Below are 19,587 nucleotides of genomic sequence, written 5' to 3'. Positions count from 1 at the left end.
ACACCATCAGATTTCAACAAAGGAAAAGAAATATGTGAAGGCATGCATACAGAGTTAAAAACAGAGCCCTGTCCTTCTTCATTCCCCTGTGGGGCTGAAATGCACTCAATCTCTTGAAAAAAAAAAAAAAATACTTAAGCAGAGCCACTGACCTGTGTTCTGCACTGCCGTGAAGATAAACAATGATTGGGTTCCCATCGCGAAGGGCTGCTTCATACCAGCAACGGTCCTTCCCTTTGGCATCTTCCTCCCGGCAGCTGGGGACTGTGTGCCTGAAGAGCAAGGGAGGTTTAAACAAATGTAGAAAGAGGAATTATCCATCCTTGCCAAAGGCTGAAACTCTCCTTATGATATATATACATATATTTTAATTTTTTGTCTGAGTAATATATGCACATGGTAAAAATAAAAATCTAACACCACAAAACGTCTTATGATGAGAACCACTACTGCCCTACCCCATGTCCCCATGCACAGAGACGCCGTTTAATGACTTACTGTTTTAGTTCTTCTGACTTCTGCACCTGCTAATTTTCCAAGACTGCTGTTCTTAGGTACATTGAAATTGTTTTTTAAAAAAGGGAAACAAGTAAAAGAAAATAGATATTTACCATCTGCCATGAGTTTGGCTGAAGAGACAAGTAGGAAATAATTTAAAGAGAAACCAGTTTATGTAAGAGAAAAGAACTAAAATACTGAACCATTTTGCTCCAGAAACCAAGTAACCTTGTGATTTTAAACGTCTGCGTGAGTTCCATTTTCTCCACTTTGTTAACCCAACGAATGCTGCAAATGTGAACACTGCCATATGACATATCGCCATGGGCTGTGGAGAACTGGCTAAGGGTGACAAATTTTCTGTCCTCTCCATCATTTAGGGGCAGAAAGTCTGCCATCATCCCCAGGGCCTCTGTACTCAGAATATAGGCACTGCTGCCTGCTGGATGAGCTGATATTGATGAGATAGCTGACTCACCAAACCAAGGACCAGTGGGGCGAAAGCAAAGAATAAAACGATTTCTAAATTCCAACACTATTGGATGAACTGTACCCTGCAGAATAGGAAGAAGTTATGTGTTGGTTCCTAAACATTTTATGATCAAAGGTTTGAACTCAGGGAGATGAAATAGAAAACAGATCACTGGAAACTTGGCAGCCAAGAATGAGTATTACAACTAAACAGAAGAAATGTTAAGGTTAGCATTGTAAGACAATAGAATGTTCATGACCTCATCTGACATATTTACTGAATGTCCTTTATGTGCCAAGCATTGTGCTAAGCAATGAAAACCCACCAACAAAGTCTATCACCTGCTGAAGTTATAGTTTTGTAAGGAAGACAAATATTAACCAAATCATCACACAAACATTTATTTCATGACAATGGGAATAATTGTCAAAAGGGACAGGCATGGGTGGCCACCACAGCACATACCTAAAATGGGCAGTGAGGAAAGGCTTTCCTGAAAATTACCAACTGAAGTAAGATCCAATAGATAAGTAGACAGCAAGGCAAGAAGAGGGAAGGCGGGGAGCTGAGAAATAGAAGGAAGCCTTGAGGGCAGAGCGTGTCCTGGGAGGGCAGTGTGTCTGGACTTGAGGGCGTGAAGGCAAAGGTGGTATGGAATAAGGCAGAAGGGGTGGGTGAGGCCAGAAGCCAAGGCAACACTTTAAAGTCTATACTCCAAAGCAAAATTCTTAGAAAGCAAAATCAAGCAAATCAACAGAAGAGGAAGGTGTAGAAAACAGCCTCCAGGTACCTCCAGGAGCACTGACCTCTCCATGGGCAGGGAACACAGCACTGCTCCTCTGCGTCCTAACAGGAAAACCTGTCCCATCAAGCAACCCAGTGTCCCATCTGTGCACTCACCAGATCCCTAGCATCACCCCAGGTTCAACTCTCAGGTAGAAGTTCACTGTGTGAGGAATCTTTAACTCTGGTTTCTTTAAATCCACAAGAAATGGGGCTTTGACTGGAAAGTAAAAATCATTATCAACTCCAAGAATCAGATTCCATGCCTTTTAATCACAATCAAAGAAAGGAATTAGCCTACATAAGTTAACAGGCTTCTAAGTTGCAAGCGACTACACTAAAACTCCTAGCAGAGTATTTGATTTTATCAACTAGGACTAGCCTGCAGAAGAGGGGCAAAAAACAAAAACCTAAAAGCTAGATTTTAAAATAGCATCAGTGTGGTAGCTCGTAATACAGAAACAGAGTTATTCAATCCTTATCCTTGTCTCTGGCTAAAAGCAGAGGAGACCATTCCCCTAAGAAGGTAAAAAGGCCTAGAAGAAAAATTAATAAGTATTCTGATACTTCAGTGAAACCTAATCATCAGTCAACAGGCAAGAAATGTCCAGAATTCACACACACCAGGAGGCAAGCAGGTGAGAACTAGAAGGACTGTGTTAAATAGACTAACACATAGCTCAGTAGGAAAAAAAAAAAAAAAAAAACAGAGGAAAAATAGATTCCTTACATCAGCACCATTCTCTCTCTCTCTCTCTCTCTCTCTCTCTCTCTCTCTCTCTCTCTCTCTCTCTCTCTCTCTCTCTCATCTTTAAGGGATGCGGATAAGAAAAGGAAGGGGAAAGGCAGAGAATACAGTAAGCAGTTAGGTATCCATATTAACAACAAATTAATTTGAAATCAGCTCTTGAATGGAACCCTCACCCACAAGGCCATGCATCTCTCTTTACTTCCAACAGTTTGCAGGGATTCCTGCTACACTTCAAAGTCAATATTAAATAAGTTTGAGACCATTTCAGTCTAGCCACAATTTTACAGCTGACATGTCTTTTCACTACGTCACAACTTTAAGGATAGTGAGGTCTTTATTTGGGGAAAAAAATATATATAGGCAAATTCATAGAAGGTCCATACTTACAAAAATTAAAATAAATTAACATGTCTATCAGAGGAGGGAAAACATGTTCTTTTAAGGATTTACTAGTAAAACTGTCATACAGAGCAGCAATTTTTCGTCCGAGCGTTGAACAGGAGTGTGGAAAAGATCTGCAAGATATTGGGAAACACACAAGGTTTTCGAAATTAATCCGTTTATCTTGGTTTTTTCTTTTTCTTTCGCTTTTTTTTTTTTTTTTTTTTTTTTTTTTTTTTTTTTTTGAGAGAGTTTTGCTCTTGTTGCCCAGGCTGCAGTGCAATGGCATGATCTCAGCTCACTGCAACCTCTGCCTCTCAGGTTCAAGCAATTCTCCTGCCTGAGCCTCCCGAGTAGCTGGCATTACAGGCACCCGCCATCAGGCCTGGCTAATTGTTGTAGTAGAGACAGGGTATCACCATGTTGGCCAGGCTGGTCTTGAACTCCTGACCTCAGGTGATCTGCCCCCAAATTTCAGAGACTAACAGTGGGAATTCCAGGTCAGTTGGCATTTAAGAAGATCTTTTTACACAATGACATGGAATTATCTATAGGGCAGGTCAAGACTGGGACTAAGGGGAAACCAGGTAAGGAGAGCAATAAGGCAGGGCCTCGACCAGTAGCTGAAAAAGCCAGGACATGGCAGGGACAGGAGGCGAAGGGAGATGTTTGCACCACAGCCAGGTTTGGTCCCTTACTGTAGCCCCTAGAAGGCTGAGGCTGGACCCGAAAGTCACCAGTAAACAGGATTCAGACAGTTTAACAGCTGCCACAGTTTTTAATTATATCACAATTCTGCACTATATGTGTTAGGTATTCTTATCATTAGTCTCAGGCAGTGAGGGAATAATCCTTAGATCCTCTATATTCTGGCTGCATCTTAGGAGAAATGAACCAGTGTTAGAAGACCCCACTTCTGAAATGAGGTCCCTGGAAGAGAAGGACCCATGAGGCACAGGGCTGGAGCTTGGTCAGGGAGTGGGATGGGCGCATGCACATCTTGCCTACGCTATTGTTCCCTGTGACACAAACCACCCAATCAGGAGCTGTCAGCACACAAGTGACGATTTGTCCATGAGGAGTCACTAAGGACACCTCTGTCTCAAGCCACCTCTCTTGTGAGGGTCTTAGAGAAATGAGGGATACAAGAGGTCAATGTCATCACCTCCTGCTTCCAGTTTTTGCCCACATTAGCCATTAAGTAAGTCTCTTTCCATGTCGTGAGAGGTCATTGTTAAGACTGTTTAACATAATCAAATGGTAAGGTCGAGAGGCTAGAAAGCATTTTTGATAAATTGTCTCCCCCTGCCCTGATTTCTCTGCTAGACCAGAGGTATTTTTGGAAGATAATTATTACCTTTGCTTTGCAAATGAGACTGGAAAGTTAACTAATCTTTCCAAGGTCACAAGCCAATGAATGGCAGAGCCGCACATACCCAGGTCTGTCTGATCCCATAGTCCTATAAGGATCTTCAGGATGTCACAGTCCTGGTGACATCCATGTAAGCAGAAATGAACCCCAGGAACAAGGCTGACCTCTGGCAAAATTCTGCTGGTAGACAATCTTGTTTTAAGATCTCTTTCTGCCCCTTAGCCCTCTCAGGGTAGGGTCCTTTCTTCTTTCCTCCTTCCTGCTCCTGTATTCTCAGGAGCCCTCTGATAACAAAGTCATCAAAGAAAGACCTCTAAAAAAATTAACTCCCCCAAAGTGTTAATGAATTAAAAATCAGAGCACTTATATGTGTTTGGAAGAGACACAAAGAGAGAAGATAATGAATCTCTGATGAATTTCCAGCAGTTCTGCAAGAAGTGGAAAAGATATGTGGGCTAAGGGTAATGGATAGATTTTTCAAATGCATCATACACAGGCAATTGCCTACTCATAAAATCAGAAAGAAAGAAATGAAAATGATTGTTTCATAATACCTTAAAATAGCACCCCACCACCCCCACCATGAAGGCGGCAGGAAGGAGAGGACATTGTTGTTCTGATTTTAGAGATAAGAAATCAAAACCCAGAGAAGCCACTTTGAGCCACAGATCAAGCCCAAATGGACAGAATTGAACCCAAGGCTGAACTGTGCCTCCTTCCAGCCGCTGGCTCCTGCTGTCTTCCCTCTAAGCTCCCCTCACTCACCTCCACCCTGCCTGTTAGTCTCCCACTAAGCTGTCTTTTGAAGGTAGGCAGGGTAGTCTCCCGCTAAGTTATGTTTTGAAGGTCTGCTTGGGAAGCAGAGGCAGTAGAGGGAAATGTGTGTCTGTTTTTAAGGAATAATTCATACAGAATTCTTCTCTCAAATAGCTCGAGGCACTTCTCTGAGATGCACTGCGGGAAGAGAACAGAGTGACCAGATCCTCCGAGCATCAATAATGCAAAGCAGCTTCTTTTAACTAAGGGGTTGTCGATTTGACTTCCCCTAGATCAGTAGGGGATCAAGAGTCACCAGGGGCTAATAGACTTTATTTGAGCGGAGGATGCAGTGTCAGCCCAGTCCCCACTAGCGGCCACATCAAACGGCCGCCTTGGGGCTTTGGTGTTCTTTCGCTTGGCCTCTGATCAGCTGCGGCTGTAACCGCACAGCGTCCCGCAGGGGCCTCAGAACCTAACTGTATGATTCTTGCTGGTGGAAGCTGGTGGAGTCTGAGCTGCTACAGGGTGAATCACTCATGCTCAGAGGTTTCTGCAAACCAACTTTGGGAAGCCCAAATCTAACTACATTTACTGTTTCAAATATTAAGACATGTACCTTCAACCTATGTGCCAATTCATTCAGTCGACATTTGTTTGTCACCAACCACCAGGAGACACCCTCCCAACCAAATACCCTCTTCCTGCATGGCCACGGAAGTATCTCTTTCTTGTCAAAGTCTCCTGGAGACATCATCCCATGGTGACCCCTCCCTCTTGTCTTTCCTCCCACAAATAATAACGTGGCCTCGGCTGGCCTTGAATTGTTCTCTGATGGCTTTCCCGTTATTAGCCCTATCTTCCCCACTCTATCAGGCCACAGACAGCAAGAACAACATGGCATAGAATGCTTCCTTTACACTTCACTCTGTCCAGCCCAGGGCTGAGCTCAGTAAATATTTATTGACGCGTAGGTTGAAAATGGAAAGAAAGTGCATTTATTTTGTAAGGGAAACGGAAGCAACATTTATTGGTAGCTTTGGAGGAAAGAGAAAGGACTTCATTTTCTTTTTTTTTTACTTAGAATTGCAAATGAATCAATGTAAGCTCCACAGAGCAAGGACTTTTGTCTGTTTTATTTACTGCTGTGTGACCAAGACTAGAATAGTGTCCGATAGATCATAAAGAACCAACACTGTGGAAAGAATGAATACATTTGTCAGCCTACTCATGGACATTTCCTGAGCACTATCTAGGATTGTAATGACTTGGGGTGGAATAGGGGGAAATGAGAAGGAAAATAAACCTTTGGTTTCCCCCAGCTTCCTTCTGGAGCACGTTTTCCACTTTTGTTTTTATTATTATTATTGTTTTTTTTGTTTGTTTGTTTGTTTGTTTTTGAGATGGAGTCTCGCTCTGTCACCCAGGCTGGAGTGCAGTGGTATGATCTTGGCTCACTCCAACCTCCGCCTCCCAGGTTCAAGCAATTCTCCTGCCTCCGGAGTAGCTGGGACTACAGGTGTGTTCCACCACGCCTGGCTAATTTTTTGTATTTTTAGTAGAGAGGGGGTTTCACTGTGTTAGCCAGGATGGTCTCAATCTCCTGACCTCATGATCTGCCCACATTGGCCTCCAAAAGTGCTGGGATTACAAGCATGAGCCACCACACCTGGCCCCATTTTTCTAATTTAAAGAAAACCAGTTGTAAGGTGGAGACTTACTCTCCTTGGCCCATCCACCTTAAGCAGCAACTGGATTTGATAAAAATTTTTATAATATACATAACTAGATTCCCAAGGCATTAAAAAAATGGCCATTGAAAAAATCATATGACGAAATGTTCTTCTTAGGTCTCACAACACATCCCACTAGTTCCCGGGCCATAATCAGGGCCAGGGGTATGACAAGCCCTCCATGAAGGTTTGTTCATCTAAACGGAACCCAGCTCCAAGAATCAAAGAGGACTTGGGATGTTGGAAATGGGTCTGGGCCTCAGCCTCAGCATATCTTACATTGAACCAATAATCTTCTGCTCAGATGAAGACATGCGCTAGTATTTTATTCTTTCAGGAAGTGTCTCTTGAGACTTTTTTCACCAGTTAGTAAGGCAAGTAATAGATAGTCCCCAACTCCCCAGCTCCCACTCCATTATCAGCAAAGTGGGTTACTCTCTATGAGTGTGAAGTGCAACTTTGATTCTCTGCCTAACAAATGCCATTTACTGCCAAACAAATGTTAAATAATGAGCCATCAATTCCACAGAGATCGTCAAAGTGAGAAACATTAGATGTCAACTTTCCCAGAATCCCCACCTCTGGGAGAGAAGTCCTGTTAATATGCAGTTTGACAAGTGCAATCAGGACATTCTGCCAGGATGTTCAGATCCAACACAGAGCTGAAAGGCATGGGTTCTAGGTGACTGGGCCCCTGCAGAGCTGCCAGCACTCTGTTGTCTGCAACAAGAATAAAAAGGAATAGAAGAGAAAAGAGGCCAGGTGCAGTGGCTCACACCTGTAATCCCAACACTTTGGGGTGCCAAGGCAGGTGGAACCTGTGAGCTCCAGGAGTTTGAGACCAACCTGGGCAATGCAGTGAAAACCTGTATCTACAAAAAATACAAAAATTAGCTCGGTGTGGTAGCGGGCACCTGTAGTCCCAGCTACTGGGGAGGCTGACCTGGGAGGATCGCTTAAGCCCTGGGAATGAGCCAAGATTGTGCCACTGCACTCCAGCCTGGGCAACAGAGTGAAACCCTCAAAAAAACAAAAAAAAAAAAGAGAGAAAGAGAGAAAAGATCCCTGTTTGTCATCATCACTCTGGGCACTCCAAAGTGAGGTCTCCTGTGTCTGGATATAATTTTTGGATATTTTATAATCAGCACAAATTAAACAAAAGGAATAGAAAGAGGGAAGTAAAAATGCCAATACCGTCCCACACCAAAAAAACTAAATGAAATACCCACATATCCTGGGTCTAGGATCCCCAATCAATACCTAGCTTCAGTGTGAACAAGATTGGCAATATGTTGCTGGTGGATTCCAGTAATTTAAGATTACTGTTTAAACCGAGGATCCATGGGAGGAAGAAAACGGAAACAAAAACCAAAACACCCACTGATATATTTCAGATTTAAACAACGTAAGAACTTGGTACAGGTAATACCAAGTTATGGTTTCAACACACTATATATGTCTTTAGTATACTGGAGGTGTGTTCTTTAAATACATGCCAGGGAGTTCACACTCAGGGAACCAGGCAGGGATTTTCTCATCCTTTCCCACCTACACAGATAGGCCCTTGACCTAAGAGAACCCTGTCCAAGATTACAACATATATTACTATTGTCACTATTACTAGTGTCATTCAGATCCATCTTGTGTGTTAGCGAAATGGTCAGATAATAGAGATTGGTATAGGAATCCAGCCATCTCCCTGGCATCTGTATTTCAGAAGTCCCCAAAAGTTATACTTCCTGAAAAACCAAACCTGAGAGTATTGCTGGTCCAGGTTGGGACTGAGGCTGAGGATAGTGAGGGCAATCAAAGAGCCCTAGAGTTCTCAGGTGGCTGCCGAGGTCCCCGGGGAGCCACAATGCCGGGCCTTGGGCCCGGGCCAGCAGAGGGGATTACGGCCTCAGCCGCGCCCTCGCCCCCTGCCCCATTCCCGCGCAGCCCGAGCCGTCGGGGCACGGCCAGAGGTGGACCTGGCGCGTACTCACCGCAGGTTGCGGTCGACCATGTCCCACCAGGCGGCCACGCAGCCATGGGCTGGGGGCCCGGGCGGCTGGAGCGTCGCGGCCGCCTGGCAGTCCTGCGCGTCCATCCCGTGCAGTGTCCAGAGTCGCCACCACCGCAGCAGGAGCTGCAGCCCGGAGCAGCCGCCTGCGACCTTCCCGCCCCGGCGGCATCACGCCCGCCCTCCTCCCACGCGCGGTCAGGCCGGCTGGTGCGACGCGGGAGACGCAGCCCGAGGGTGCGCTTCCCCCGGATCCGCCTGCTGTTCGCGTCCACACACAGACACACACACACACGCGCTAGCGCGCGCGCGCGCGCACATACAGAGCGAGAGAGAGAGAGAGAGAGAGAGAGAGAGAGAGAGAGAGAGAGAGAGAGAGAGAGAGAGATCCTACGCTTATAGCTAGCTATGCAACATTTTATTTTAGATTGATTTCCATTATACATCTGTGTGTGCGCACGGGCGGGAGGCGCGCACAACGCAGTAAAATATGTTTTTACCATGGTACTACTAACACAAAAGTTTGACAGCCACAGCTTTTGATTTTCATGAAGACTATAAGTTTTCCCCTACTTAGATCCCACTTTTTTCTTTTTCTCTTTTTCTGAAGCCTCCCTGTCTCCAATTCCCCATCCACCCCCAACATCCTCACAGCCTCCACCCTGTCACCCTTACTATAGAAATAATTTCTTTGGCTCCCTTTAACTAATGATTTGTCTGTCCACGTGGGGTTATGAACACAATTATTCTATGTAGCAAAAAATTAAGACCTTTTTGGTATTTTGTTTACGTACCAGCATGTAACAAAACCTCACCATTGTACCAAGGAGTTCACACCTTGAAACTTTGACCTTGGTACAGGTGTACATCTTGGTGCATGTTTACAATGTGCAGCTGTCTCCTAGGAGCAGGAACTGTCTACCACAGCTGCTCTAGGGAAGCCGCAGCATGCACATGTGGAGACAAAGGAGGAAGAAAGGGAATGAGGTTTTATTTGGATACATTCGGATGCCAGCATCAAGGCTTCATTTTGGAGGCAAGGTGCAAATCTTAAGAGGTGAAATGAGTTTTTTTGTAGTGTCTGTGTTCAGAGGGCACAGCAGGGGGCTGTCAGCGCCAGAAAGTGCCTGGAAACCCATCTGCTTGAAGATAGTAGGATGGTCTGGAGGAAAATACCCACGCTTCTCAAGAAAGGGCAGTTTTCTTTGAGGACTAGTTCATTTCATGGAACTGTCAGGGCAAAGGGGGATTTTGTTCACTGCCTGTTATACTCTTATACTTGCTCTGGAAATGTTTATTTTCCCTTTCCTTTCCTTTCCTTTCCTTTCCTTTCCTTTCCTTTCCTTTCCTTTCCTTTCCTTTCCTTTCCTTTCCTTTCCTTTCCTTTCCTTTCCTTTCCTTTCCTTTCCTTTCCTTTCCTTTCCTTTCCTTTCCTTCCTTTCTTTCTTTCTTTCTTTCTTTCTTTCTTTCTTTCTTTCTTTCTTTCTTTCGTCAGAGTCTTATCCTGTCACTGAGTTTGGAGTACAGTGGTGCAGTCATAGCTCACTATACTTGAACTCACTTCAGCTCCTGGGCTCACGCAATCCCTCCACTCCAGCCTCCCAAGTAGCTGGGACTACAAGCATGCACCACAATGCCTGACCCGCACGCACGTGTGTGTGCGTGTGTGTGTGCGTACACACGCGTGGAGGTGCATGTGTGTATAGAGATGAGATCTCACTATGTTGCCCAGGGTATCAAACTCCTGGCCTCAAACAATTCCCCCACTTCAGCCTCTGAAAGTGCTGGGATTACAGGTCTGTGTCACCACACCTGGCTGGAATGCCCCAGTTTCTGCTTCACACACATCAAAATAGAAGACGAATGAGCTCAGGAAGGACCAGTAGGATCCAAGCCTGACTGATGAGCCAGCAACAGGTGGGTTTTCACAGAGCCACACCCTGCATGATGAGAAAGCTTCAAGCAGATGTCGATTCTACCCCTGGAGTTCTTCGTAAACTTGGTCTGGAATCTCACAGAACTTGTTCAGGGAAGCTCTGGATGTGACTCTGGGGCCATGCCATGTGGAGATGGAGGCATCAAAGACGGGGAGAAGAGGTAGGAGGAGAGAAGAACAGCTGCATATGGTCCCAGAGTCTATTTCCATCTACTTGCTCAGGTTGAGAGAGGATGTTTCCATCTACGTGCTAGACGAACAAAGAAAGTTGTAAGCCCCAAGTCTAGGGATATGTTTGACATGCTCAGCAAAAATCCCTGAAGTTGGAAATCACTATGGCCCATTTTTTGAAAGGTTGCATAAGACTTTAAAAGAAGCCTTTCCCAACATAAATAGCCCCTTTCAAATGACACATCCTGGAAATCAGAGAACAAAGTCTCCAATATGATTTGATAGAACCTGAAAAACAAAATATTCATTCATTTATCGAGCACTCATTTACTGAGCACCTTTTAGGTGCCAGGTACCACATTGGGCACCGTAGGGATACAAACCAGGATCCCAGCTGGTAGAGATTCACCTCAGGATGAACCATGAGAACACAGAACAGGAAATGAAAAGTGTCTTAAGGGTAGAGATTAGATCAGGGGATGGCAGAGACTGGAGATGGGGAGGGAAGGGTGACTACAAAGGGGTGTGAAGAGACATTTTAGAGTGATGGAAATAGTCAACATCTCAAGTGTGGTGGTGGTTACTATAAATATCCACCAAAATGCATATAACTCACAGGTGAATTTAACTGAATACGAATTATACCTCAACAAACCTGACTTTTAGAAAAGTGACCTAAGAAATGTACAGATAAACTGTATAAATGAACATGTCCTATGTCATGTTGTATACATGTTAAGACAAAGCTGATGGTACAAATACATCAGAAACCAACAGTTGAATGTTATTTGCACTAGCAGAAAAATAAATCTAGATTGGAGATAGATTAATTTGACCACCTAAAATTATTCTGGAAAAACAGGGAATGGGGAATAAGACCGACCACCTCTCAGCTGCTGCACAGCTGTGAAGGTAAACTGCTGGTAATAAGGCAGTTGGGTGTTGAAGAACTAGATATCTTGAAAAGAAAGTATGCATCACCCTTGTGTTTTCTTTTATTTTAAATAAAGCGTTATTGAGATATATAATTCACACACTATAAATTCACCATTTTAAAGTATACAACTCAGTAATTTTAGTATATTCACAGAGTTGTGCATCTATCACTACTATTTACAGTAACTTTAGAACATTTTTATCACCACCCCCACCAAAGAAATCCTATACCTATTAGCACTCACCATTCTTCCCTTCACCTGCCCTAAGCAATCACTACTGTAATTTCTGGCTCTATACATTTGCCTATTCTGGACATTTCATATAAATGAATCAAACAATACGTTGCATTTTGTGTCTGGCTTCTTTAACTCAGTATAATGTTTTCAAGGTTCATCCATGTGCTATCTCAATGAATATTTCGTTCATTTTGGTGGCTGAATGATACTCCTTTGTATGGATATACCACATTGTGCTTATCCACTCATCAGTTGATGGACATTTGGGTTGTTTCTACCTTTTGTCTATTGTAAATAATGCTGTTATAAATATTTGCATACAAGTTTTTGTGTGGACATATGTTTTCATATCTCTTTATTGTACAGCTAGGAGTGAAATTGCTAGGTCATATAGGTAACTCTATGTTTAATTTTTTGAGGAACTGCCAAATTGTTTTCCAAAGTGGCTACCCCATTCATTATACAATCCCACCAGCATAAACATCATGTTACCTTTTTCACCCTTTCTCAGCTTTCCAAGCACAGGTAGGAATTTTTTAAAATCTAATATTGTTGAGATTGAAATAAACCATTAAAGGGAAGTTTGAGTCTAGTCTCAGATGATAGTGAAAGAATGATGTAACTAACTCACTCAGAATATTTATTTTTCTATGTTGTTAAAATTTTGGATTGTCTTCCTCTATATTAGATTTTAAGACAATTCATTATAGCTTCAAGAGAAGCTGTTGGATTATTCTCAGGTGCTTAGAATTGAGAGTGTTAATATGGGTTTCCTTTTAGCTAAAGGAGTGGTTTCTTTGAGAAGAGAAAGTGATAATGTCATGGGCCCCTTTCAGTCGAAACTGGAAGTGCTTGAGTACATTGGGTACACTGTTTCTTCCAAAGAGCTCTCCACATTCCCAGACATGGCTCATAGGGTCCTTGTGGTTCTACAGTAAGACATGAGACTTGGTTTTCCTAATGTCTATGGAATAACTGAGCTGGGATTACACCCCAGCAGTTACAATTCCCTCCTACCTCTCTGAGTATTCCTTTCCAAATTCCTCCAGCCACTCCTCAAAAGTTAGCTGTTCTCAGGGTTCCTTCCTAGCTCTGCTTCTCTTCTTGTGTTGTATACACCAGCATTTCCAAAATCCATTGGGAAAGAGGCCAGGCACACTGGCTCACACCTGTAATCCCAGCATTTCTGGAGGCTGAGGAGGCGGATCACTTGAGGTCAAGAGTTCAAGACCAGCCTGGCCAACATGGCAAAACTCCATCTCTACTAAAAATAAAAAAATTGGCCAGGCATGGTGAAACACGCCTGTAATCCCAGCTTCTCGAGAGGCTGAGGTGGGAGAATTGCCAGAACCCAGGAGGCGGAGGTTGCAGTGAGCCAGGATTATGCCACTGTACTCCAGCCTGGGTGTCAGAGCAAGACTCGGTCTCAATAAAAAAATAAAATAAAAATTTTAAAAACTATTGGGAAATAAAGGAAACTTTTTATCTGAGAAGTGTGAGCCCCTTTGAATTATCAGGCGCAGTGAGGCATTGAAATGTGACAGCAGCCACCTCTCACTCCTCCCTTGAGCTAAGTAATCTCCTTTTGCTATGTGGCTCTACACTGAGTGATGTCAAGTAGCCATAAATTAACCTAACAATCCCACATGCTGGACACCGTAACTCCTACCCTAGAGTTCAACAATGTATAGCTAATCACAAATCAATGAGAATTCCTGGCAAACAACTTTTATAACTGCCCCCTCTCCTTATTCGTCCTTTGCACTTCCTTTGTTTCCCAGGCTGCACTCCTCAACCTTGGCCCAAATAAACTCACCACCTATGTTAATTTTGCCTCAGTTTCTTTCTTTAGATCAACACTGTGTTTAATCATTTGGGAAGCTCTGGGCTAAACACAGTAATAATACGTTCATTTGGCCAAGATTTCGTATCTCAAAATCTTTTCTTGTTTAATGATCTTTGAGAGTCTCCCAGAAAAAGGTATAGAATGTGGCACTTCACTAAAGTCATCTGCTCTCCTTCCTTCTCCAGACCTGTACCACTTGCAGAATTTCCTATCTTGAAGAACAGAATCATCATACACCAAGTTTCCCTAACCACAAACTTGACATTTATCTTGATTCTTCTGTTTTCTGAAGCCCAGTATTCCCTCTAGAAAACATTAAGATTAAGCCTTCGGGTGATATGTCTGTATTTGTATATTTTATATAGTATCTGGCTTTGGAAGCCTATACTCTAATTGCAAGGGAAGGACCTACATACATGAAAAGCTAAATAACAACCCGAGGGGTACCACCAGATAATAAGAAGGCCCAGTGAGAAACACCTGTGTGGGCTGAAGAGGTCAGGCAAGGATTCCAGGGAAGTACTATTGTGTTGCTTAGAAACAGCCTTGGAGATAGGAGGTAATTAAAAATGGCTATCCAGAGAGTCCCATAGAATGTTAAAGCTAGAAGATACATAAGTTTTCATTTGCTAATAATCTCACTTTACGTAGAGGAAACTGAGACTGAAACAGACCAAATGATGGATGATAAGCTGCATTCATTCAGTATTTATTGAGTACCAACTGGGTGCAATGCACAGCATGGGCTAAACTTATACAAAAGAGCAGGCAGGGTGAGACTATCAAATAGCACTGGTTCTTGGCAAGAAACTAAAACTATCACAGCATCCCAAGGGGCAGGTCTTTGAGGCAAAGGTGGTCAGGCCAACTGGTAGTTATAAACTGGGTTACTAGTTCTTCCACTTACCCTTAAAAATAGTAGAATTCAAATAGTTACTCAAAGGTTAAGTAGGCACTAATTATTTCTGCTTCATGAGTAATCTGGGTGGAAGAATTTACCACCACCTACAGTGTCCAGTCACCTCATATCTGGATATACAGACATCCAGGTAGAAAATTCTGAAGCAATCTTCATAGTGGACACAAGCCTGAATGTTTGTGATGTGGAAACACAGCAGCTGGTTTAGGATTATGGAGACAGAGAGGCAGGGAGAGCCTCCCAATCAGGGATTATTTTATTTTCTTGACTTCTCCTTATTTTTTTAAATGCCCCTCTAATAAATTCAGAGTAAGTGCGTTTCCAAGATGTGCAGTTCTTCAGCCTTAGGATAAATAATGACAACGAATTTTTAGCCTATTGAAGTTCGACAGGAAAAGCTATTATACAAGATAAGCAAGATGATGTAAAAATATCTTCCTGCTAATAGAAGCACACATGAAGAAATTGTGAAGACAGGAAAGAAGTCACAGCTGTAGATAAAGTAAACAGGAACTGGCTTTCAGTCCTAAAAGATGACGGGCCTGTAATTCTGGGCTTTCTGAATCCCTGCCATCAGTTTGAATTAATCTGTTCCTCATCGTTTAGAGAATCTCCGAAGATGGTCCTGGAAGCAGCTTCATTTCCTCAGTTCCTCTGCTCAAGTCTGAGTGTATATGTGCTCCCAGCACAGCTTGAAATTAGTGTACTTTCTCATCTTGGCCTTTAGTTTTTAAACAAGCAGGCAAAGACCCCAGGAGACTTGGACAGGCTGGCCTGATGGTACGAATGGTGTCCGGTAGCCCGAGGCGGGACTTTATTATCTTCACATGGCCTGGCTTAGCATGCAAGGAACAACCTGCCCCTAGAGAGGAGTTTTAAAATAATCATATGTAGTGTGAGATGAGATCATAGATATGAAAGCTCTTCTTTGAAGTGAAAAAAATTTCAGCCTACAAATGCACAGTATTGGCATTATTTATTAATGAATGTATTTGATACTCTCTTTGTCAGGCTCCTGGGCATATTTGCATGCATTCATTTACAGAGACACTCATCAACATTATGGCTTATAGACCAATATAGAAGTTTAATTACTAATAAATACGAATAGATACACAAATGTACCTAGGAGTCCATGCAGTTATCCTGTTCTACTTCACCGCCTACCAAAAGCAATTAAAAATTGATACCAGCAGGAGACTCATACCCTTCCTTGCAGAGCGAGAGACAAAGGAGTGTGTGAGAGTGGGGGTGGATAATGTTCTTCCTTCTCCTGCCTGCTAAGTGTCAAAGAGAATGGCAACTCCCAAAGGAGTCCTCCCAACCTGGTAATCACAAGTTACTTAGCAAATATCAGCTCATTAATCCGGAGGTAAGTGTCAGGTAGTTTTGCGAGGTGACCACTTAAACAATTTTTCAGCAGAAGGGCTACAGTGTTTCACATGCAATTCTATAGTCTTGCACTATCTAAATCAGGAATCCTTTTTGTCTTTGATGTTACTTGTTAAGTTTGGAACAAAATTTCACACATACAGGCTGTGCGTATCTCCAGCACGGAGCATAATGTGTGGCACAAAGCAGGTACTCAATACATATTTTGTAAATAATTGAAAAACTTCAATCTGTACTGCAGCCAGTCCATGAAACTCCATCACATACATTCTCCATAGGCCACTCTGGCATTCTCTAGTTTGCACCTATACAATTCTGAACTGTGGGATGCCAGGAAAGAAACCAGGGCAAATGGAAGGGCTGAAAGGTGCACTAAGCTGGCCTAGTCTGGGATCTGCTGCCCTGTTCTCACTTCCCCCACCCACAGGCAAGTTCTGTGCTTTGCATAGTCGTCATGTCATGTGTAAAGGTGTGATTCTACCCCACCCCACCCCTGACCCATCTAGAGATTAGACAGGTAGTCCTTCTCTTGTGCAATCCCCACTCAGCAAGCATTCGTCAAATGTCAGCTGTCCATATTCCATCATATGAAGCCTTGTAGATGAAACGGAAAAGATAAGTCTTGGCCCCTGATCTCAAGAACTAATATTATCATTAGAAAGACTATTTATTATTGCTCATTTATTCTACAAACATATATTGAGCACATGTGCTGAATACTCTTCTAAGTGTTGGAGATTCAAAGTTGACCAAGACAAATAATTTTCCTCCTCTCATTATGCTGACATTTTAGAGGGGGAGACAAAAAGCAACCATGCAAATAAATAAATAATATAAATTCAGATTAGTGCTACCAAAACCAAATCATATAATAGAGAAACTACTTCATCTGAGATCTTAATGACAAGACTTAAGAGTGGGGTTCCAGTCGGATGCAGTGGCTCGCACCTGTAATCCCAGCACTTTGGGAGGCCGAGGTGGGCGGATCATGAGGTCAGGAGATCAAAACCATTCTGACCAATACGATGTAACCCCGTCTCTACTAAAAATACAAAAATTAGCTGGGCATGGTGGGGCGTGCCTGTAATCCCAGCTGCTCAGGAGGCTGAAGCAGGAGAATCACTTGAACCCGGGAAACAGAGGTTGCAGTGGGCCAAGATTGAGCCACCGCACTCCAGTCTGGGCGAAAGAGCTAGACTCTATCAAAAAAAAAAAAAAAAAAAAAAAAAAAAAAAAAAAAAAGAAAGAAAGAAAAGAAAAAGAAAAAAGAATGGGGTTCCAGCCAGAAGTAATAGCAAGTTCAAGGACTCCCAGGTAGGGTACAAGGTGGAAGTAATCAAGACCCATCGAGAAAGCAGGTGTGGCTGAAGCATTGGGACTGAGATGGGGAGTGAAAGGTTGCAGAAATAGCCAGGAGCCAGGTCATGCAAGATCATGTCCCTTGCTACTCAAAGTATGGTCCTTGGATCAGCTACATCAGCATCACCTGAGACTTTGTTTAAATAACCCCAACATTCATTTCCCTTCTTTTACAGCCATAGGACTATCAAATTTCAGGTGACAAACACCTGCCTCCAATAAAGACCACTTCTCCAACTCTCTCTTGCAAATAGTTGTAGCCATGTGACATAAAGGAAGTGATATATATGACTTCTCAGAAGTCTCCCTGAAGGTACATCCTTTCCTCCTTCCTGCTGTCTGGAACACAAATTTAAAGCTTCCTTCTCTGGCAGCTATCTTGTCCCAGGAGATATCTCTGAGTATGGAAGCTACTCAAGGCAAAACAACAAGACAGAGGAGCTGTGTCTTTGACCCTGTGGATGACCACACCAGCCCTCTCAAACTTGTCAGTATGAGAAAAATAGAAATGTCCATTTTCTTAAGCCACTGTTACTTTGGATTTTTCTGTTACTTATAGCCAAATTTAATCCCAACAAATTCACACTCTATGATACATTGTCATTTCTTTTAATAAAAGTGTACATGTTACTAAGCTTTGAGTAAAACCAACAATCCAAGAAGATGTGCTATATTTATTCTATAGCTTCAATAACTCCCACTAGGTCCTCACTCACCTCTACTCCTCTACAGACACACATACAGCAATTTAGTAGCATGGTCCCAACTGGATGGTGGTCAGGAGAATGGACATGGCAGAGGTCAGTGGCAAAGGTAAAGACATAAGGTTAAGGCAGACTTGGACTCCAGGACCTCTGCTTCTTCCCTCCTGAGAGTACTTCGAGAAGGGTACCCCTCCAGGCTGAACTGACAAGCCTGAAGACTTGCAGGCATTGCAGGTGTCTCCCTACTCTGAGATTTCTGAAACTGTTACACAACCATGGATCCCCTGGTCTGTTGAACAGACTTCAACCTAGGCTGAATAAACGCTTCACACCATGTTTCTATGCTTAGAATGAGCCTATTGTTTGAAAGACTGAAAGAATGACCAACTGAATTCTCTTCAATGACAGTTCCAATGAGCAGCTCCAATAGCGACCCTCAGAGCCGCCCGTAAGAAATACACAATTGAAAACAGTGTGCTTGAATGCAAATGCAACCTCAAGGCATTCTCTCCAGCCCTGTCATCCAGTCAGTCACCTCAGCACTCCTCCTATGTAGAAATTCTCAAGTCTCTGCTGCCAAGGTTGTCAGCTGCCTTTCCAGACATTGATAGGCACCTTGCCTCTTAGGGTTAAATGTCTGTAGATGTGCAGAACCTGGAATGTTACTGGAAGACTTTGTCAGAGCAATGTCAATAGCCAAGAAATACTGGACTTGTATCTCATTTTGTGACCCATAGTCTCTGCCTTACCTTCCAGAGTGATAAAGCTGGTCTTAACTTAGTTCGCAGGAACCTCACACAGGTGACTGAAAGAATTCCAAGACAGGATGAACATTCTACCAAGTGGTCTTCTTACAGTAATATCGGCCGCCCATTCAGACCATGCCCTTCACAGCTTTCCTTTGGGAGTAGACTTGGGGCTGGATCTAAGATAATCTGCCCCCATAGGTCCTATGTGGGCACTGACTTTAACCAGACTTGTTTGATTGCTTTGGTAGGAGATAAAGCCTCAGCCCTCTCTTCCAGAGCTATTTCTGGATTGAACAGTGAAAGATCATTAAGATCCATAAATGGCACTCAGGTTTTAGTGGATGACTTTGGGAAGTCTCACTAAAGTATAGGAAGATTCTGGTGTGAGTATTGGGAACAAGTGGCCATTTCTTCCACATAGGTAATGTTGAAGAGGAGACTGTGTCATTTCTGCATAAAGGAGCAGGCCCCCCAATCTATTCAGGATGGAAAGCACTTTCCAAATTCCATCTAGAGCAGCATGATATTCTGTGTGGTCCCAGTTTTTATAAAGCAAAAAGTGACTCAGATAAACTACATAGATGAGCA

At 43.2% G+C, this 19,587-nt stretch overlaps 1 protein-coding gene across 3 annotated transcripts in view; it reads right to left on the bottom strand.

Moving 5' to 3' along the window:
- Nucleotides 1–8,957, bottom strand: part of ABHD12B (abhydrolase domain containing 12B) — a 34,803-nt gene extending 25,846 nt beyond the window's left edge. The window contains exons 1-4 of one of the 3 annotated variants that reach the window (XM_010389465.2): nucleotides 8,732–8,957; nucleotides 2,892–3,019; nucleotides 1,871–1,973; nucleotides 153–272 (exon numbers count right to left, since the gene is read on the bottom strand). In XM_010389465.2, coding sequence (XP_010387767.1) covers nucleotides 153–272; nucleotides 1,871–1,973; nucleotides 2,892–3,019; nucleotides 8,732–8,835 — 455 coding nt within the window. In that variant the 5' untranslated portion in view covers nucleotides 8,836–8,957. The remainder of the gene's footprint in view (nucleotides 1–152; nucleotides 273–1,870; nucleotides 1,974–2,891; nucleotides 3,020–8,731) is intronic. The other 2 variants (XM_010389466.2, XM_010389467.2) reach the window with 2 other exon arrangements.
- Between the last annotated feature and the right edge of the window lie 10,630 nt (nucleotides 8,958–19,587).

This window comes from Rhinopithecus roxellana, chromosome 5, assembly GCF_007565055.1.
Source record: "Rhinopithecus roxellana isolate Shanxi Qingling chromosome 5, ASM756505v1, whole genome shotgun sequence".
In the NCBI taxonomy this organism is placed as follows: Eukaryota; Metazoa; Chordata; class Mammalia; order Primates; family Cercopithecidae; genus Rhinopithecus; species Rhinopithecus roxellana.
This window is presented reverse-complemented; position numbering and strand designations above follow the sequence as displayed.